The sequence below is a fragment of the Pan troglodytes genome, chromosome 1 (assembly GCF_028858775.2).
Source record: "Pan troglodytes isolate AG18354 chromosome 1, NHGRI_mPanTro3-v2.0_pri, whole genome shotgun sequence".
Taxonomy (NCBI): Eukaryota; Metazoa; Chordata; class Mammalia; order Primates; family Hominidae; genus Pan; species Pan troglodytes.
The window spans coordinates 77,098,513-77,121,694 of NC_072398.2; the positions used below are offsets into that span (position 1 = coordinate 77,098,513).

General features: G+C 36.9%; 1 protein-coding gene across 13 annotated transcripts in view; it reads right to left on the minus strand.

Annotated features, from left to right (window-relative positions):
* Positions 1–23,182, minus strand: part of DNM3 (dynamin 3) — a 576,659-nt gene that overhangs the window by 418,037 nt on the left and 135,440 nt on the right. For all 13 annotated transcript variants that reach the window (XM_024350123.3, XM_054673217.2, XM_016932653.4 and 10 more), the window contains exons 3-4: positions 9,878–10,027; positions 8,537–8,740 (exon numbers count right to left, since the gene is read on the minus strand). In XM_024350123.3, the coding sequence (XP_024205891.2) occupies positions 8,537–8,740; positions 9,878–10,027 (354 nt within the window). The remainder of the gene's footprint in view (positions 1–8,536; positions 8,741–9,877; positions 10,028–23,182) is intronic.

The following is a 23,182-nucleotide window of genomic DNA, read 5'->3' on the forward strand; positions in this document are numbered from 1 at the left end:
CATTTTGCTGGCTCAACAGATGCCTGATAAATGTCTTTTAAGCAACAAATTAATAAATTAACAAAGGGAGTGACTGAATTGTTAGTGTATATGAGCACGATTGTAAATAGCTGAAGGGTTCCTGTCCCATCTGGGGTGCCAATAAATAAATAAACAAAATAGCTGGAGGAAGTGCTCCTTTGAGAAAGCACTGAACGCTCTCTCTACGGCGAGACTGTGCTAGGAATCTTAGTCTGCTCCTTTACTCTAAATCCATGAGCAGCAGCTAGCATAGTCCTGAAGCAAATCAAGCCAAGCTCAGGATAATCCTCCTTCTATCCCACCCCAGCCCCAACCTACCTAAGACCTTCTTTCACCTATAGTTAATCTAGCCATTTGCAGATGAATCTGAAATTATGCTTATTGCATAACACATTACTAAAATATTCAAAATAATTCTATTACAGTTCTATTTTTTAGTATTATCAAGCCTCATTAAATCATATGGGTGTGGGCAGTAGTTTGAATTATGAAATATAACTGATTGCTTTAAAGAAAAGCTTATTAAATTTATAAGTTCTATACAACAAATAAAATAACAAAGCCTGGTAAAGTTTCCTTTAATTATTTTCAAGAGGAAAATAACTGCTAGCATTTGGTTAGCTATTTCGACTAAGCATTATCTTTTTTTTTTTTTTTTTTGAGACAAGGTCTCACTCTGTCACCTAGGCTGGAGTGCAGTAGCGTGATCACAGCTCACCACAGCCTCGACCTCCTGGGCTCAGGTAATCCTCCCACTTTAGTCTCCCAAGTAGGTGGGACTACAGGCATGCACCACCACATCCCACTAATTTTTTTTATGTTTTTTGAACAGACGGGGTTTCACCATGTTGCCCAGGCTGGTCTTGAACTCCTGGGCTCAAGCAATCTGCCCACCTCGGCCTCCCAAAGTGTTAGAATTATAGGTGTGAGCCACCATGCCGAGCCAATTATTATCTTTATAATAAATTATCTTAATTATTATAGCAAACTTTTGAGGTAAGGGTTATGATAATTTCATTTCATTTTAGAGATTAAGTAATAAGGTTCAAAGAAGTTAAATAACTTGCCCAAGGACACACAATCAGGATGTGATCGATCTGCTTCCAAGCCCTGTGTTTATTTTTATCTATATCATTTAATAAGGCAACTAGCAGAGGAATGGTCTGATGAAGTGGAAAAAGTACTGGAGGAGGAGGGGAGGGGCTATACCATAAGCACATGGTGTGTTTACAGGTATGTTATTCAACCACTGTATATATTACCTAGAAAAACTTCCTTACCCCAAAATAGGATCTCACCCATACCAACCTCTAGTATTCTGGTGAAACTAAAGCAAAAGTAAGAGCACTTTGAAAAGTAAAGACCACTATACAGAGAAAAATATATTCAAAACATCATATAATTCTGATGGCTAGGAGTTTGACATTTCAAATTATATAGCCATTCCCCTTGAAATTATCTACTCAGTAAAACTATTTTTCACAAATGATGCAAAAGATGAGCTTGAACTTTGTCTAGCCACAAATTTGTGACATTCTACATATACTGAGAGAATAATTTCATGTGAAACTTAATATAAAATATATGTAAATATATCCCAACATTTAATAATACTTATTTTATAGAAGTTTTCAATCTGAATATTATTATGCAAATAATTTATAATTAACTTATCAAGATGAGCTGTCTTCCCAAGCATATATTCAAATATACTCAAATCCCATTTAGGTGAAAATTGCCTGTCTATTGTCAAAAAGATTTAATTTAGTACAAAGTAGCTACTGCCTAAAATACACTACCTCTCAGAAAATGATAATTATGTACCTTGGTGGATAAGATTCTAATTCAGATAAATAAAGAATGAAGAATGGTCCTCTACTATCTAAATAGGTCATCCTGTTTAGCCAAGGGCAAAATATCAGGAAAGATGTACATTAAGTGGTGAGAACAGGCCACTTGCACAGTCAACCAAATCATTCCTGAAGACCAACAGGGTAACAGATGTCATAACCAGATTGCCCTCACCATCCCAACTCAAATGACTGTTATATGAAAAGTTTGTTGTTATTACAGTTGTATAGGACCAGAATGAGGAATATAAATGGGAATGCTGGAATAAGGACCTCTGAAAAGGCCACTTCTCCATAAAGGCAGTAAGAAAGAACACTGGCAAAAATTGTTAAAGCCAACTGTTTCAGAACTCTGGAAATTAACCAAAGGCTTACAACAATCTGAGGAGTAAATAGTCAAAAAAAACACACCTGGATTTCTAGCTAGGCACAGTGGCTCACGCCTGTAATCCCAACACTTTGGGAGGTCGAGGTGGGTGGATCTCTTGAGGTCAGGAGTACAAGACCAGCCTGACCAACATGGTGAAACCCTGTCTCCACTAAATGCAAAAAATTAGCTGGATGTGGTGGCACATGCCTGTAATCCCAGCTACTAGGGAGGATGAGGCAGGAGAATCACTTGAACCCAGGAGGCAGAGGTTGCAGTGAGCCGAGACTGTGCCATTGCACTCCAGCCTGGGCAGCAAGAGCAAAAACTCCATCTCAAAAAAAAAAAAGAAAAACCCTGGATTTCAGTAAGAACAACAAGCCGTGTGGTGTTTGAACTTGCCCTATGCCCATCCCCCTCTCATCTTTACAGTAGCCTTGAAAACAAAAACACCACAGTCATGATGAAAATCAGAACCCTAGAAACCCCTGGAGGGGACAGAATGGGGTTGGAGAGCATCAAAAATACAATTTTCAGACAATTGTAATTATTTAACCTGTCTAGCAGTTCCCTAAAAACCCCCATTCACAGGGCTTTTCTTTACTTGACCTGACTCAGAGTTTATTCAGTGTGAAAAGCCTCTTTCCCCAGAAAAAAATTTGTCAAAAATAATCATGGCAATTGTTCAACATCACAGGTCTCAGGGAGCAATAACAATTGGGGCAAAAAAAAAAAAAAAGAAAGAAAGATAAAACTAACCAAAAAACTTAAAAGGAAAACTTGGGAATGAGATGGCCACAAAGGCCATTGAAAATTTTGTATATATGTACAACCTAGAATCTAGAAAGCCACATGAATGCTTGGGGTTTTGTGCAAACACAGCAAAGACCTCAGAAGATCCTAAATTCTCACCTCTAGCTCACCTTGAGGCTCTGCATAAGCAGGAAGTTAGGATTAAGGCAGAGTTGTAAACTGTCTGCCTGAGCATTGAAGCCATACCCCAAAATGCACATTGAGAGCTTTGGTAAATGTTTAGCGATTTACTGACTCTGGTATTTAAGAAGATCCCTGTCCTGACCACCAAAAAAAAATGCTGAGCAAAGACTTAAGTGGCCACACACGACAAAGAATATAGACTTGCAGAATTGGTTCATGAAAATTAGTAACCAAATAAATAGCACCTGCAGCAACAATAAACAGCAACGAAAACTGGAAGGGAGAGAGGAATCTGGTTTCTAGTGCTGCCACATCACATTATTTAAATATCTAATTTTCAACAAAAAAATTTTAAGATATGCAAAGAAAGTATGGCCCACCCAAAAGAAAATATACAGTCAATAGAAACTGTCCCTGAACAATCCCAGAAATTGAAATTACTAGACAAAGGCTTTAAATCATCTATTTTAAATATGTTTTAAAAACTAAAAAAAAAAAATAATCTAAAGAACAAAAAGAATGTATGAGAATAATGTTTCACCAAATACAGAATATCAGTAAGGAGACAGAAAATTTTTTTTTAAAAGAACCAAATAGAAAATCTGGAGATAAAATAACTGAAATAAAAAAATTCACTATAGAGATTTGATAGCAGATCTGAACAGGCAGAAAGAATCAGCAAACTTGAAGACAGATCAATTGAGATTGTTCCTCACAGTCTAAGGAAAAGAAAGACAAAAGAAAGAATGAAGAAACATGAACAAAGTCTCAGAGATCGGTGAAAACATCATACCAACATACATACCAACATACACATAATGTGATTCTCAGAAAGAGAAGAGGAGAGAAAGAGGAAGAAAGAATAGTTGAAGAAATAATGGCTGAAAATTTATCAAATTTGATTTAAAAAGCATTAATCTACACATCCAAGAAGGTCAACAAACTCCAAGTAGGATAAACTCAACAAGATCTGTACCTACAGATATCATAATCAAACTGCCAAAAGAAAAAAAAAAAATCTTGAAAGCAGCAAGAGAGAAGAAAATCATGTTCAAAGGATCCTCAATGAGATTGACAGCTGAATTTTGACCATGGAGGTCAGATGGTAGTGGGATGACATACTCAAATTGATGAAAGGAAAAAAACTTTAAGTAAAAATTATCCTTCAAAATTTAAGGAGAAATTAAGACATTCCAAGATAAACAAAAGCCAAGAGAATCCCTTACTGACAGACATAGCCTACAAGAAATACTAATGAGAGCCTTTCAGGCAGAAAAAAAAGGACACTGGACAGTAACTCAAATACCCAGGAAAAACTGAAGAACACCAGTAAAGTTAACTACATAGTTAAATATAATAGACAATATAAACATATTTTTGTTTGTAACTCTTTTTTCTCATATCTGATTTAAAAGATAATCATATAAAGCTATAATTATATTTCTGTGTTGATAGGCATGTAATGTAAAAGTTGTGATTTGTATGACAATAAGAGCACATAGGAAGGGGAGGGAGTGGAGCTATATAGGAGCAAAATGCTGTGTATTATTGAAATTAAGTTGGTATTGATCCAAACTAGATTGCTATAAATTAAGATGTTAATTGTAATCCTATGGCAACCACTAAGAAAATAACAAAAAAGTAAAATAAATGACAAAGGAATTAAAATTATATACTAGAAAATAAATATTTAACACAAAAGGAGATAGTAGCAGAGAAATAGAGAAACAAAAAGACATAGGACATACACAAAAAGAATGGCAAAATAGCCACATAAATTCTATCTCATCAGTAATGACTCCTACCAAAACTTTCAAAAGTCTCCTCTTGGGACCACCATATATAGGATATAAAAACTGGGGGCAAGTAGGTCTGTAAATGGTGGAGCAGCAGTTCTAATGATCCAAAAAAAGGGAGATTTATTTTAGGTAAGTTCATGAACATTTACATGACAATTTCTAAGTGGCACCTAATAAAAATGAGTTTGTAAATAAGCCAAGCCTATGATAGTTTTTTTTTAATCTCATTTAACTTTCTGGAGTAGATTTGTGGCATAAAATGACATACTCCTGACTGACAGTCAATGCTATATTTTCCTTACGCTATAACAACACATCGAATATACTGGGAATGACTTTGTGGAGATTGATTCCTTTCTGGCAAACTGATGACTCCCTCCACAAACATTCATTGCTCTCACCTAATGATCTGTGATCACATGAGTTTATTTTAGGTCATAAATGAATCTTCTTTGGAAAAGCCTGAGAAATGAGATGTAGTTACTGCCCATTAATATTCCCTATGTGCACAACAGGGTAAAATATAGCATGAATATGTTAAACCAATTTTAAGAAATCACTTTACAAGATTTATTAGTTGGCCAATTTTTTTAGTTTACATTTATTATAAAATTCATAATACACACAAATAAAATATTCTCCAATGGCTTTTCTTCTACTAGATCTGAAGTTGTGAGGATGTGAGACAGGATATCTATAGCCATCTTGTCACCCGTGGAAAGAATTTATCTTAAAAAAGAAACAATTTCAAAGAGGCTGAACCAAGGTAGGACGAAAGAGAAATCAGGGACTGAATGGTATCATTTGCAGTCCTCCATGAAGCTTCATCTGGATTGTCATATTGCGGTACGCATTTTTAATCTTCTTCCCTATTCCCCAGCACACAACTACTAAAGTCCTTGGAATCTTCAAAGTGATAAGTATCTTTTTGTAGGCTAATGGGTTGGTAAGTGGCTGGCAGCTCCTGGATAGCTTCAGCATGTGGACTGGTCACTAGAAAGAACAGATATGACCTCCTAGGAGGGATGAGGGGCTGAAGTTTAAGTTGATTACCAATAGCTAATGATTTAATCAATCATGCCTACATAATGAAGCTTCCATAAAAATCCAAAATGGGCTGGGTTTGGAGAGCTTCTGGATAGCTGGAGATGCAGAGGTTTCTAGAGGATGGTGTGCCCAGAGAGAACATGGAAGCTCCACATCGCTTCTCATACATTGCCCTATGCATCTCTTCATCTGTATCCCTTGTAATATTCTTTATAACAAAGAACTGTTTCTCCGAGTTTTGTGAGCCCCTCTAGCAAATTAATAGAACACAAGAAGAAGGTTGTAGAAACCCCAATTTATAGCCAGTCAGTCAGAGCACAGGGTAAACAACCTGGATCTTGTAACTGGCATCAGAAGTGGGGGTCGTCTTGTGGGACTGAACCCTCAATCAGTGTGATCTGATGCTATTTCCAGGTAAATAGTATCAGAATTAAATTTAATCAGAGGATACCTAGCTGATGTCTACTGCAGAAAAGAATTAATTGCTTGTTTGCAGTGGGGAGAAATCACCACACATCTGGAGTCAGAAGCATGTTTGAGAATATAGTAGGAGAAGCTGAGTTTGTTTTTTCTACGTGGACTACGTGTGGACTCCTCAGGAATGTGACTGGGCTGAACTCACTAGAATCCACTGACGGTATGACTCTCTCTGTCCCAATCAGACAACCATGGCTCAATCTCCTATGGGACAAGAAGGCTGTAAGACAGGAATGGTTCAGCACCATTTTTATAACTAGATTCCAGTCCCAGTTTATAATCTGACTCTTCCAAGCCACTGACGCTGTAAAGAGAGTCCTGGTGATAGTCCTTACTTGTCATCTGGAGCCTCTACCTGCTTGTTACAAGTCCCAGTTTCAGGGATGGTGGAGGAAACCAAGAAGAAAAAAACAGTTACCATTGCAGAATTCTGGAAAGGTCCAAGAATTGGAGAACCAATGCTAGGGTATAGGAAGAGCTGAAAATAAAAGAATTGGCTGAAGGCTCCTAGAGGACACACCCACATAGCTACCCTTCCTCAACCTCAGCAGAGTACTGAAGACTTGCTTCAAAAGAGGTTGAACCAGAGGGACTCTGGACTCCAGAAGAATTTCAGGAATGCCATCATGAAAGCAGAGGAATTAATTAAAAGTGTACACACTGAATAGTGAGAACCATCCTCCTCCCACTCCATCCCCTGACCCACCAATTCTTGGCTCCAAGAACACTAGACATCAGGCTTATACCAGACCAGCTCAGGAGAAAATACTCATAGAACCTAACAGTTGAGGAAGTCTCCTAACAAAATGGTCAACTCTCAGCACAGTTACTCCATGGGAAAACCCACTGGTCAATGAATCCCTGTCATGTACATAAATCAGCTTTTTGGTGCTCCACTCTCATGCACGAACAAGCGGCAAAAGATCGACAAACATTTGAAAAAGGTCTCTAACATCAAAGACAGAGACAAAAACAAACAATCAGAAAACAATAGACTCAGACAATGTAGATTACAAAAGAAAACCTTCGAAAAGCTCTCACTAAAGTCCTTGGAGGAAGATATTGTATTTATGAAAACAAGAACATGATGCTATTTTAAAAAATAAAAATAAGATTCACAAAGTAAAAATATGCTTTTGGAACCTCTAAAATGAATCAGAAGAGCAGAAGATAAAGTTGATAAAATCTTGCAGAAAGTAGAACAAAAAGACAAAGAAATGATTATAGAAGAGAAAGATTGAAATAAAGGATTCATTTAGGAGTTCTAACATGCTAATAAGAACTACAGATAAAAAGAACAAAGAAATTGGTACAATTAATTATCAAAAAAGAAAAATTCCTAGAATTGAAGAACATGTATTTCCATATTGAAAGGGCACATCATTGAATGCCCTTCCACAATCACTTTAAACAGACACACACCAAGGCCAGCACTGAGGTCTCTGAAGATAAACTGTCGTTATTCAACTTAGAGAAGTAAAAAGTTTAAACATACGCATAAGAAAGGACCGTTTCTGGATATTGAGATGACAATACCAAATAAATCTCTGCTTATACATACATTTTTTCTCAAATAATTATAAGCTAAATAATATCTTACATGCATTAGAGCTTCCTATTTTAAAGAAATAAGACAAAGTAAAAAACAAAGGTTTTTCATTGGAAGCATATGCAGGTAACTCATAATAATTAGTAGATTGTCTGAATTCTGCTGTACCAGAAGTTTATTTTACCAACTTTTTAAAATATGCAGCCCATGAGGCTTAGAAATGCCTATTTTCTTAGATCTCATTATTCTTAGATTTATATAGATTTTGACTATACAAATTTCATTCTTTTAGTAAATCTTTACTAAAATTATTTATTATTTTTTAATATTAAATACTGAATTTTCTATTTAAAATACAAAAGGTTTAACAACATTAATAATGGCTAATTTATTTATAATGAAATCAAATCTTGAGAATTTATGTTACCTTTAAAGATACCAAAACTCCTGACACTTTAATTCCTTCTCATCTTAGTAGTCACACACTCACCTTGAGGATCAACTTCTTTAGCTAGCTTCAGCGCATCTGAGTTTGCAAGATCAGTGTTGGCTGGAGTAACAGCTAAAATCAGACAGTTCTCCCTCGTGATGAACTGCATAATCATTTCTCTGATCTGATACTCGATATCTGGTGGCTGATCTCCCACGGGCACTTTAGTTATTCCAGGTAGATCAATAAGGGTTAGATTTAACACTGTATAGAAAGGATAAAAGAGTCTTACATACACCTTCAATGCTAAAAGATAACAATACAGAATCATTTGTCACTTAGCTCAGCCTTCTACATTGTGTATCTGAACAACTCCAACCCATGTGTGTAGAATAAAGAGCATAAAATAAAAATGGTTTTGCTAGTTTTCTCTATTTTTATGATATGATTGTGCTATGCCAAATGATCACTTTAACATAATTTGAAAGGCACTGATTTGCATGCCTAACAGTTTGCTCAGAAAGCTGTCATATCTGTAACTAGGGGGTTATAATTAAAACACCAAATGAGAAATGCATATGCTATCTGCCAGTCTTGTACAACGCCTTCAAGTGGTATAAAAACTCACAGGGTAAGACTGCCCTTTCCTTAAAAAGTATCATTTTTTTTTTTTTATAGAAAGTTAACCACTTAGCCTAGTAGAAAGCTGTTAGCCATTCGTGGTGCCCTGGGTTTACTGAATCAGCTGTACAAACAGAGTCAGTGACAACATGACTCTAGCCCAACCTCTCCATATAAACAATGTTGGCACCAAGTACCCTTGGGAAGTCATAATTTAGCTTATGTCATTTATATTCTGTTTTAAAAGCAATAGAGCTAAGTAGGGAATAAGAAATGAAAATTTGCCCACTAAAAATTTAGTCAGCATACAGGTTATTTCCCATCACACATTATGGATTGGTTATCTAATTTATAAGTTTCTACCGATAGTCTGGGGGAAAAAGTCAGAGCTGATTTCTAAGGAAGAAAATAAATAGGACTATATATGGCTGCAAGACATCCAATAGGGGAAGATGCAACCATAGTAACATGTACCTCTAAGATTTCAGCAAAGACTGAAAAATGGAAGTTTTCATACATACCCTTCTCAAATTCTAAAAGCTTATAATAAAAATGAAGAAAAAAATTTGATGACTAACTCAATTCTGTTTTTATTAAAGTCATCTTCTACTGCCTCTCCTTAAATGTCCTAAGAGCTCTTTGAACCATAACATTAATGGGCAGTATCCAAAGGATACCCTAGAAACCCAGCACTATTTGTATCTTCTGTACAAATGATGTACGTTAATTAATGTAGTATAAATGTTTGAGGAGAATTTGGAATTTTATTATTTTACTTACCATGTGGGGAATAGACTCGTAAATTAATGGGTATGGAGGAAATGCCTTTATTCATTCCAGTCATGCGGTCTGTTTCTGCTTCAATCTCAAGGCGAACTTCATCAAAATCTGTAAATTTCTTTCCTTTGCAATGTAGAAACTCAGCATATTCTACAAAAATAAAACCAAAATGACACAACTTAAATTCATGCATTTTTGCCATAATTATAAAAAAGTTTCTTTAATTATAAGTCAAAGTATCCAATATTCTCTCTTCATCCCTCATGAACATCCCACAGAACACAGTAGTTACTAAGAATCACAATTAATACTTTAGAAATATTAAACATAGTACAAATGCTATAGATGCTAAATTTGCTAATTTTCAGATAAGCAATTAAATACTATAACCAGTCCCTAAACCATCTAGCCTATTAAATAATTTAAAGAAAATTTTGGCTATCCAAATGATAAAGCAAACAACAGCACCTGATTGTTAAAGACATTAGATCTGGGATACCTCTGAGTTCTGTTAGCATTCCCCTCTTCAGTATCACCATTTCATCAGGATGGAATGCCAAGTTATATAAATATATCTTCAGAAGGCAAAATAAGTTAGGGGAAATCATTTAATTTGTTAAAAATAAATAATATATGGAATCTTTTAGCTTAAAAACACACTATTGAAAATACCACATCAACTTATATAAAGACAATTTCTCAAGGAAAAAAGTTATAGAGTATTATATCAAAGTAAATATTTACCTGTAATCTAAAATTTTAAAAAAATCCCTCAGCAGAGGGAAAACCACTAAAATAACTATATAAATAACAAAACTGGGTTTTTAAATTTTCAGTAACATCCTACAAGCTGTTGTATTATCAATTTCTATACCTACTTTGAGAGAAATCAGGTATGTAAAAAAACCACAATTTAAAAGAAAAGCTAGTACAGTACTATTAGATTTTTTAAATGAGTATAAATCTAACAAAGAAACAAATCTCAACAAAGATTTTAGTTTATCTAATATCTCAATGAAGAATTGTACCACTAAACTTAGACTATGCCTAAGCATCTTGGACCCAAATGCCAGATAAGAGCCTGTGAGGTCGAGGCTGCAGTGAGCCGTGATCATGCCACTGCACTCCAGCCTGGGCAAGAAAATGAGACCCCATCTCAAAAAAAAAAAAAAAAAAAGCCAGATGTGGCAATTATTGGTAGCCTTACTACCATTACTCGTCATAAACATTTAATATTCACTCTTGGAGATGAAATGGCAAGGTCGATAGCAAGAGAGCTATTGTGGCTGATCTCCCACGGGCACTTTAGTTACTCCAGGTAGATCAATAAGGGTTAGATTTAACACTGTGTGGAAAGGATAAAAGAGTCTTACATACACCTTCAATGCTAAAAGATAACAATACAGAATCATTTGTCACTTAGCTCAGATGTGGTCCGTGTCTTCAAGCAGGTTAGCATTAACTCAAAAAGCTAAGGATTAGACCACTGAGAAAAAACGTTAATGCAGGTAGCATAATGTAAATGCTAACCTGCTCTTAAAATGATAAGAAAGGTAGAGATAGGAGAGATGATTTTAAGCTGTGGTACCCAAAAAAGGAAGTGGGGTATGGACTGAATATTGAACAGTAGGGAGGATTTTTACATGTGCAGGGAGAAAGAGGTCTTCCAGAGAATCAGAGAATCTTCATAGGTTCAACAAATCTGGCAGGTTATCATCCAGTCTCTGCTCGGACCCATCCACTATTGGGTAACAGAAACTTTGATCTCATTGGAAAAAGCTCTGATTGGAAAATATTTATGTTTGGTATGAAACCTGCTTTCTTGTCATATTCCACTAGTCCAACTTTTGTCCTCTGGTGCTACTCAGCTGTGAAAAGGCCGTGTGCATTAATGTAAGTGTCAGCACCCTAAGTTTGTCTCCTTCCTGGGCCTCACACCCTTATCTTGCTTTGTCACATCACCACTCGGGCCCTCTGGTGGCAAAGATTTCCCAGTACCAACCCCAGCCACTCTGGCTGGAAAGGTCACAAGCTCCCAAAGTGGACCAAAAAGTTTCTACTTTAATTTACCAAAGAATTGAAATGACCTAGCTTTTTGGATGTTAGAATGAGAATCAGAGACGGATTTAATTTCTGTCTTTCCTGACAACATGCATGGACATGAGTATTTCTCTTTCTATCTTAGTTTCTCCATATAATGTGCCACTTTCTGAAAAAACAGCAAGCTAAGTCTCCCGAAAGCTCATTCCTCTAATGCTGGAAGTATATCCAACAGTAAAGCCTCAACAGGCTGCAGAAATCTGGCCTGAAGAGATCAGTTCATCAAGATCAGGCATGTTCTTCTATACTTACCCTCATAGGCACTGTCTTTATTAGAATATAAATTCCCAGAAGATAGAGCCTTTATTTTATTACCCATTCAAAGCCTAGGCCAGTACCATGTGAATGTAAGAGTATATAGATAAGTAGAGGACAAAACAATATGAAAAACAAAGGAACAAAAGAAGTCAAATCCCAGAAAACAAGCAAAAATTAAAAGGAAAAATTAGAAATAATTTAGAAGAAATGGAACTGTGTTTTTTTCAATGCCATATATTCCATGGAAAATGCACCCTTCAAGACTTATGGCTATCACAACTGTTCTGTCATAGAGTTCATAAGCTTCTGGATCAGGAACTACATTTTCAATCACTGCTAATCGATACATTCCAGTTAACACAAATGTGGATCTCCTTTGTTGCCACTAGATGGCACCTACTTGCTTTCTCTGCAGGAAACATGCCCTTCCGGAAGGGTGTAAAATCAATGCAATTTTCAAATTAGATTTAAATGAGTTCTCAAACTCTTGAAAATACTTTTATCTTGAAATCAAGAGATGATAATTGTTCAGGACCATCTCAAACCTTTGTGTATTTTTATTTATTTTGTCAACCCCTTGGTCAATTTGCAGTGTCTTGTTGAGAATAGTGTCCCCCAGACAGATTCAAGGATTCCTGTATTCATTTATTTATTTGATTAATATTTATTGAGATCACTCTACTTGCCAAGAACTGTTTTAGAAATTGGGATATAGTTAAGGGGGGAAAATAAGTCTCTAGGCTCACGAAGCTTAAATTCTAATCAGGTAAAAGAGTAAACAATATGTGTGTGTGTGATGCTAAGTGCTATGGAGAAAATAAAATAGCAGGGGGATAGCAAATGCTTTGGGAAGGGGGTTGCTTGGTTATGTGGTACAGATAAGGAAGGCTTCCATGACAGGGTAAAGTGACCTTTGAGCAATGACTCAAGAAAGGAAGGCAGCAAGCCATGCTGTATGGAAGGGCATCCGGGCAGAGTGCCTAAAGCAGATGTGTGTTCAGCATGTTGAGGGACAGCCAGGTCCACGTGGCTGGAGCACCAGGCGGTGTGGAGGGGAGGGAGGTGGGAAACAAGGCCAGTGCTGTGGATAGGCCTGGATGTGGAGGGCCCGTGGACCATTTTAAGGACTTTGATTTTTCGCTGAGTGAGATGGCAGACCATCTGAAGGATTTGGGGTAGAGTAGAAACATGCTGTGACCTAGGTTTGAAACAACTGTGGATGCTGTGTTGAGGACAGACAATGATGAGCAAGAAAGGAAGCTTACTATTGAAATCATCCCGGGGAGAGCTGCTGAGGCTTAGACCAGGGTGGCAACAGTAGGGTGGTGATGAGTGGTTAAATTCTAATGTATTTTGAAAGAAAAAGCAACAGAATTTGCTGATGGATTTAAGCTGTGATATGAGAGAAAGAGAAGCATCAAGGATAACTTCAAAGGGTTTGACCTAAGCCACCAGAAAAAGTTTGAAATAGAAAAAGACTGAAGGGAAGAGGATGAGAAGGGATGGGATGGGATGGGATGTGGGTTGGGACCTACTAAGCTTGTGATGGCCATGACACACCCATCCAAGTTGAGAAAAAGCACTGCTACTAAGGTTGAGGACCACACAGCTGAAGGAGACACCATCCATATTCAGTCTTTGGATAGGTGTCTCTACTCTGAAAAATTTCCAGAAGATGGCAGTCATGTGCTTGAGGAAAGGGCAGCTTTTTCTAATTTGTACAAAAATATCTTCACGGCTAGATATATGCATCTTTTGTTCATGGAGAAGTCCAAGTGAGAGATATATATTTGGGAGTCATTCAAGTCAGGTAAGTGATGAGATCACTAAGCAAGAGTTAGACAGGGAAGAGGTCAGAGTACCAGGCCCTGGGTTTTCCAAAGTTTAGAGGTCAGGAGATGGAGACTTAGAAGGTAGGAGAAAACAGTAAGGGGAAAACAAAGCCAAGAAAAGAGGAGACGTCCATCAAACCCTGCCAACATGTCCAGTAACATGAGGACTAAGAATGGATCTTAGAATTTGGTAACTTGAGGATCCTTCAGGAGGAGGTTTAAGAGAGAAGAGAAGAAACCAAGTAGAGGCTGATTATAGATAATTCTTTCTTTCTTTCTTTCTTTCTTTCTTTTTTTTTTTTGAGACAGGGTCTCACTCTGTCACCCAGGCTGGAGTGGAGTGGTGCATCATTACTCACTGCAGCCTTAAACTCCTGGGCTCAAGTGACCCTCCCACCCTAGCCTCCTGAGTAGCTGGGACTACAGGCAGTGTGCCACCACATCTGGCTAATTTTTATTTATTTTTTGTAGTGATGAGGTCTCACTGTGTTGCCTGGGCTGGTCTCGACCTCTTGGCCTCAAGTGATGTTCCCACCTTGGCCTCTGAAAGTGCTGGGATTATAGGAGTGAACCACTGTGCCCAGCCAACAGTTCTTTTAAGGAGTTCTGTTATAAAGAAGAGGAGAGAAGGGAGAGGGCAGCTACAGAGGGATGTGAAGTCAAGAGAGAATTTTGTAAAGATGGCAAATTAATGGCATGCTCATAGGCTGAAATGGTAACACCCAGGATAAGGGAAGTGAGAAGGCACAAATGCTGAAGTGATGTCTGAGGGGAGGGAAATAGGAGGACAGAAAGAAAGAAACAAACATGACAGGGCATCCATAGGAACAGGAATGAGGCAGAACAATGAGCATGGATGAGATGAATAGGTAGAACTGATGGTGGTGGGAGCCTGTGAAATTCATCAGGGGACTGTAGAGATTGATCATATTTGTCTGAAGTCATTTTACATCTTTACTGGTTAACTATGTGGTTTACTTGTTAACCATTTAACCATCTCACTGGTTAAACTGTATAAGTACTGCTATACAGTTTATATACTACTATAATACTGTATAAATACAAAATGCATTATACACACACACACACACACACACACATGCACACAAAAAGTGATCCTAAATGAGTGATCTCAGAGTAATCACAGCAGGGATGACAATTTGGGTCTAATCTATGTCCATCACTGGGGTTCAGACCTGCCCAGCCTATCTGGAAAACCGATAGGGCAGGAACCACAAAGTACTTTTTTCTACGGAAACCAAAGAGCCTCCTGGAAAAGAATTCAACCTACAGGATGGAAAATTCAGCAAAACAAGCTGACCTGGCTTTTCAGGAAAGGGCTACCTGTAATCTGTCTTCTACTTAGCTCCAGAGACTCATAGATCTGTGTCCTCTTGTCTCTATGATGATAATTGTAGTTTGGGGATGAAGGAAATTCTAGCATCTAAGTCAAACTCTATAGAACGAGTTGTACTAGCTGATCAATAGCTGGACCTTTTAATAGCTGCTAAATGTGTGTCTTCTACTATAGTATACTATGGTAAACCATAGTATACCATAGTTTACCACGGTTTTATACTATGGTGAACTAACATGTCTGAAGGTTACACAATCTCATCTTATAGTTTTGAGATACATTCTTTCTTACAGAAAGGTACAATTTCCAGTGGCATGAGCTCTCTTGACATGTTCTCAGTATTCCTTTCATTCTAAATGCTTCATAGTTGGGCACATGAAATGGTCTTTTCCTCAAACAACTTGAGGCTTCAGCCCAGCATCAATGTGAGTAGTCAGTGCATTAAATCTCCTAGCCACAAAGTCATACAAAGGATGAAGGTTATGTGTACATAAGCATTGAAACCGTGATAACGCATCCGTGAAATTTGATTTTGTTGCAGTATAACCTGTCTTATTGAAATTTGTTTCATTTTCACAAAATAAAATTTCTCTGTTTTCATTTTCACAAAATAAAACTCCTGGTTTTGATTATTTTCTGTTTTTACAATGTTAAAAATAGTCTACAATTGAAGCAAAGGTTAAGATACATTACTATATCAAAGAATGATTAGGAAGGAAAAAAGGAGAATATTAAAAAACTCAGAGCTATAATTCTATTTTATTTTTATTTCCTTTTAAAACATTTTAGCACTGTCATTTTTACTGGTCATGAAAAACAAATTATGCTAGGTTAAACAACTGACAAACTGTTTGGGGGAAGGATGAGATGCATTTATGCCTGGGCAATGTTCCAATCATCTGTGAAAAGCACAGCATGACTGTAAGAATTTAAATATTTCCAATATGCCCCTTCCATGAGTAAAAATATGTATATGTTTTAATTAATCAAGGCTAAATAGAAAGGAGTTATTATAGAGTACTAGGAAAAAATAGTCTCCTGTCCATCTTTATTCTAAGAATCAAGGTTCCTCAAAATTTTAACTGGAGTTTTCTTATTTCTGAAATGTTTTAATAGCAATGTTTTGTGAGCACAGGGCTCCAGTGAAAACAGAGTACAGGGGTCATATACATAAGGGACTGTTTTCAGTGCAACAAGCTGAATTCACTGGCTGTATAGAGCACCTATGTATGACTATATTTAAAAATATATTTCCTCAAAGGCAGAGATACATTTTACTCTTCTGTGTTTCCCTAATGCCTATTATATGTAGAGTAAAGAACATCTGTAGGCCGGGCACGGTGGCTCACGCCTATAATCCCACCACTTTGGGAGGCTGAGGTGGGTGGATCACCTGAGGTCAGGAGTTCGAGACCAGACTGGCCAACTTGGTGACACCCTGTCTCTATGAAAAATACAAAAATTAGCCAGGTGTGATAGCAGGTGCCTGTTATCCCAGCTACTCAGGAGGCTGAGGCAGGAGAATCACCTGAATCTGAGAAGTGGAGGTTGCAGTGAGCCTAGATCATGTCACTGCACTCCAGCCTGGGTGACAGAGTGAGACTCTGTCTCCAAAAAAAAAAAAAAAAAAAATCTGTAGATTTCTTTCTTCTTTAAAGCAGTATACTTTGGATATAACAATGCTTCCAATAAATACTCCATGTTCTTACTCACATATGAAAGCTAAAAAAGTTGATCTCATAGAATTAGAGAGTAGAATAGTGGTTACTAGAGACTGAGAAGTGTTGGGGGGCAAAGGAGATAGGGAGAGGTTGGGGAGCAGAAACAAAAGTACAGCTACATAGGAGTAGTAACTTCCAGGGTTCTGTAGCACTGAAGGGGAACTACAGTTAAGAATAATAAATTGTATATTTTCAAATAGCTAGATGAGAGGATTTTGAATGTTCCCAACACTAAGAAATGCTAAATGTCTGAAGTGATGGATATGCTGACTACCCTAATTTGATCATTACACATGGTATATATATACTGAAATATCATACTGTACTCCATAAATATGTACAATTATTATGTGTTAATTAAAAATAGTAATTTCTAAATGCTCCCATCAAGTCATTCCAAATTGAAGGCAAGATCCTAGAATTTTAGTTTAGTTATATATTAATTACATAGGACCCAGATATAAAACAGAACTCAACTGTATTGCTAAAATAAACAGGGAAAGTCTAGCAATCAAAAAAAAAAAAAAAAGAAAATCTAAAGAAGAAAACAATTAACCTCAGGGAGTCCTGCAGTGGGTAAAAGTTAGAGGTCTCAGTAGGAGAGTTAAGAACAATAGGGTGAGATGGGAGTAAGTGGAGGGTGCCAAGATTTCATAAAAGACAAAAAGCTGGTGCCAAGCAGGTATCAGACTGGAGACAGAGACCAGGGTTTAAGATCAGGGCTCTGGTACTCTCAAGGCAAAGTAGGAAATTAAAACAAAACTCCACATGCAAACTAGGCAGAAAACCAAGATGCAAATTCAGTCATGGAATGGAAGGCAGAGCTGTTTTGTCAAGATACAAAGCCAAAGGCAGTTGAACAGTATTCAGGGTCAAGAGAGATTAATATTAATGCCATCTTGAAATTTACTGCTGAACAATAGCCTTTACAGTTTTCTTCTGCTTCTAAAGCCTGGATAAGGCTTAGCCAAGAGGTGAAGGTTAAGGGGCCCCAGGTAACTGGAATAGTGCTGGTGGACAAGACCAAGGCCAGCACTTACAGAAATACCCAGAGATGGGGGACTTTTACGGAATATTCTATCACAAGTATCCAAAACAACAATCAGAATCCAGCAGCTGTTGATACCTACATAGCTCAACTTAGTTCTATATTTTTTTCCAAAGGAGCTCAAAGAGTATAACAAAAATCAACTCTATTTTATACTCATAGTTTATTTCCACATAAAACACAATCAAGAGATAAACTATAGTCCAAATCTTAGCTATTGTGAACCATGCTACAACAAACATGGCAGTGCAGATATCTCTTCAATATACTCATTTCCTTTCTTTAGGGTATATCTACTTACTAAGTACCCACAAAATTTTTTTATAAAAGATAAACTATATTCCAAATACAGAAAACAGGAAAGAAGCATTCTGAGCACTTGGCCAAAAGTTGCAAACTATATAATTATTATAATTATTCTACGTCTTGGCAGCATCTGACACGATTGTCCTCCTCTTCCCTGAAACACTCTTCTGATTGTTCTCCATCTTCACTGATTGCTCTTTCTCCATCGTTCTTTGCTGACTGTTCCTTCCCTTCTCTTCTACACTTCTAGATATTGGAGTACACCAGACTTGCTTCTAGACCTTCTTACCCTCTTTTTCATCTCTATCCTCTCTCTCTAAGTGATCTCATCTAATCTCATTGCCTTAAAATTTTTTATATATATCCTCTAAATTCACATCTCAGACATTCACCTCTCCCTTGAATTCCAGATTTGTCTATATCTAATTCTAATGCTTAACTGACATTTCCACTCAGATGTCTAATAGATATCTCAAAATTTACCTGTTCAAAGCTTCCTTTCCTCAGCTCTCTTCCAAACACCGTCTCACTGCCTCCACTATGGCCATGCTACTTCTAAGCCTGCTCCACCTCTAACCTGTACTACCATAAAAGTAGCCTAACTGGTCTTTCTGACTCCACTCTTGCTCCATTGAATCCATTCTTCACCCAGTAGCTGGAAAGATCTCCTTAAAACATACATCACATCATGCTTCTCCCCTGTTTAAAGCCTTTTATTGGTTTTCCAGTACATTTAGAAAAATCCAGATTCCTCACCCTGGCCTACTCTACAAAGTCCGATACAGTCTGCCACCCATCTGCCTCCAGTGCCATCTCTATCACTACCTCCATCCTACCTACTCAGTCGCTCTGCTTGCAATGGCCTCCCTTCTTCAGCTCAAGAGCACCAAGTCCCTTCCTACCTCAGGGCCTCTCTATAAGCTGCTCCTCTTCTGGAATGTTTGTCCCTCTGATCTCTGCATGTGTGGCTCCTTCCTGTCATTTCCTCATCCAAAATATCATCTCTTTAGAGAGGTTTCCCTGACTGGACAAAGTAAGTAGCATCTCTTAATCACATCCTATTACATTGCCCAGTTTTTTTCTTTGGTGCACATGGTCACTGTCTGAAGTTTTTCGTATTTGTTTTTTATTGTCTGTCTTCATCCACTGGAATATAAGCACCATGAGAACAGGAGCATTATCTGTCTTACCCCTGCTGTATTTCCAGTAACTAAACCAGTTGCATATTTGTAGAATTGATGAATAAATAAATGAATGAGTAGATGACTGAAGGAATCAACAAATAAACCTTGGAGGAGGCTTGAGGTTTGTGGATAAGGGAAAAAAAAATGATTATAAATATGGCTTTTGACATGCTGAGCTTGAAATACATTTGAAATATCCAAGTAGAGTTTCAAACAGTCAGTTAAAAATAAGTCTGGAGTTTAGCCCAGGAACTATACATGTGAGAGTTGTAATGTTCAGGTTGTAATTGAAGCCACAGTGTGGAAGAGATTGTCAAAAGAAGAATATGAAATGACAACCAAAAAGGAGCCTTGGGCAGATGCAACCTTAAAGGCCAGATAGAAGATAATGCATCGGCAAGGGAGCCTGAAAGAGTGAACAAAGAGATAGAAGGAAAACCAGGAATATTTTTCATATAAGCCAAAGACATAGAGTAAATTTCAAGAAAGAATTGATGTCAAAAGCTGTTGAAAGGGCAAGGTAAGTTAATTATAAGGATGTAGGAAACCATATAGTAGATGCTCAATTTCTATCCAATTCCAATTGGATAGAAAATTTAAACACTTTTTATTCTTTCAATGATTTGGGGCTATAGATTACTTTGTTTACTTAAAAAGTGTTTTATGTGCTATTTTATGCTTTTTTTCTCCCCTTGTGTCTCTTCCCTTGCTATCAAGTTTACAGTTGTCACTTCTTGCTGTTCGCAACACATCTGTTTTTAAGCCATATTCCCATTCTCACTTGTGGTTTTATATTTTACTCTAGACTGAGAAATCCAATAACCCAGTATGCATGGTCTGAGTTTAAAATAAGGCTGGAAAGGCCAGAATAAGGCTGGGACCCTGTAATGCATGAGATTTACATCAAAGACTTTGTGATATCAGTTGGGTACTCAAGGCTCTTTTTTGCTTCCTCTTGATAATCAGCTAAGTTTAGAAACTGAAAATATCAAAAAGAGTTTCTGAATAAGGAGTTATTCCAATGTTTTTTAAGAATAATTGAATGTGCTAATTCTGAGACAGCAAATGTCAGTCCTTGTTTTAATAATGAAAAATAAGATGATCTGCCAAATAAAAATCTATAGAGTAATTAAAAGCAAAATGATGAGACTTTGTCATGAAAATTCAAATAATCAGATTTCAATACAAAAAATACAATAGGAAGTCTAAGATTTACAAAATGAAAATACTGTTTCCCCACAGAATCTTGGCCACAAGGAACAAAATTTATAAATGAGATTTAAGTAGTAGTTGTATCAGAACTCTAAGTATATAAATACGTAACTAAAAAATTTTTAAAGAAAATATCAGAGCTACAATATGCATTGCTGGATACATTATAATATCTCAAAAAACCACAAAAAACTTTTTCTATGAGTATGTAATTTTATACACAAGTTGCCACCAACATTATTTCATCTAAATATTTGAAGGAGATCTTTAGTGTGTTTTTGGTAAGCTCCTTAAATGTCAATGATATGGTTTGGCTGTGTCCCCACCCAAATCTCATCTTGAATTTTAGCTCCCATAATTCCCACATGTCATGGGAGGGACCCAGTGGGAGGTAATTGAATCATGGAGGTGGGTCTTTCCTATTCTGCTCTCATGATAGTGAATAAGTCTCACAAGAGCTGATGGTTTTATAAAAGGGAGTTCCCCTGCACATGTTCTCTTGCCTGCCGCCATATAAGATGTGACTTTGCTCCTCATTCACCTTCCACCATGAGTGTGAGGCCTCTTCAGCCATGTGGAACTGTAAGTCAGTTAAGCCTCTTTCTTTTATAAATTACCCAATCTCCAGTATGTCTTTACTAGCAGTATGAGAACAGTCATCATGACAAATTCCTGAAAGTTGTTAGCAGCTGGAAACAGCCAACTTAATTTTTGTGTATGGTGGAAGGTATTAATCAAAGTTTATTTTTTGCATGTAAATATCTATTTTTTTCCAGTAACCTTTGTTGGAAAGACTACCATTTCTCCACTGAATTGCCTTTGTACCTTTGTCTAAAATCCATTGTCTACATATGTGTAGATCCATTTTTTGAATCCATCCTGTTCCATTGATCTATTTGTCTCTTTATGCCAATGCCATATTATTGATTATTGTAACTTTATAAGCCCTCATTTTAAGAGATAGGGTCTTGCTAAGTTGCCCAGGCTGAAGTGCAATGGTTATTCACAGGCACAATTATAGCACTGTACAGCCTGAGCTACTGGGCTCAAGCAGTCTCTCTACTGGCTAGGATTACAGGCACAAACCGTGGAACCTGTATAGTAAGTCTCGAGATCAGATAATGTTAATTCTCCAACCTCAATGTTATTTTTCAAAGTTGTTTTGGCTATTCTGGGTTCTTTTATTTTCATATAAATTTTAGAATCAGCTTGTCAGTTTCTACAAAACAATCTATCTTTTGAATCTTTATCTGCAACATTGTAACATCATTCAGAAAAATTTTCCTCTTCTGGCTCAAGCTTGCACATACATAACCACAACATGTTTTGCTAAAAGCACAAGTATGTTCCCATGATGCTTGCTCTGATAAATGTATTAAACTTTAACAAAATCACAGATTCTTTTAACTTGGAGTGATATCTATTCTAAACGCTTTACTAATAGAGAAGTCACTTAAGTATTGTTTCGGGTCCTACAAAAATATTTATTGTCAATGATGTCCCAAGCAACATCGACCTAGTCAGTACAGTATAACTTGGTAATAAGAGTACATATTCTTACATTAAAAGGTCTAAACAAAATAAAGATTTTGTCTTGTAAATATCATGGAAATTCTTGGACATATGACAATTGGTTATATAAAACTAAAATGCCGAGCCAATTCATCTGATAAGACGCTTTTGCTTAGAAATGGTAGAAATAATTCTATGACTCAGGCAATAGAGTCAACCCAATCATTTCTTGAAAGTTTTTTAAAAAGCAAAACAATGGCCAGGTGCAGTAGCTCATGCCTATAATCCTACTTCTTTGGGAGGCCAAGACACGAGGATCACTTGAGGCCAGGAGGTCAAGACCAGCATGGGCAATATAGCAAGACTCCCTCTTAAAAAAAAAAAAAATCTTTTTTTCATTAGCTAGGCATGGTGGCATGCACGTGCAGTCTTTAGCTATTCGGTAAACTGAGACAGGAGGATTGCTTGAGTCCAGGAGTTCAAGGGTGCAGTGAGCCTTGAACTCCAGCCTGGGTGACAGACCAAGACCCCAACTCAAAAAAAAAAAAAAAAAAAAAAAAAAAAAAAGTAGGAGAAGAAGAGGGGGAGAAGGAGGAGGAGAAAAAAGAAGAACCAAAGGTTGTCCCTAGTATGAAGAAAACTCAATTAATGGAACAGGTCAATTAGTGTATAAATTATCTAAATTGGGATAAACTTAAAATATTTAGAAGTTTCCCTTAGATAATTTTTGTTTTTAATCCCAGAGGATTCTTACAAGAATAGCCAGCACTCAGTA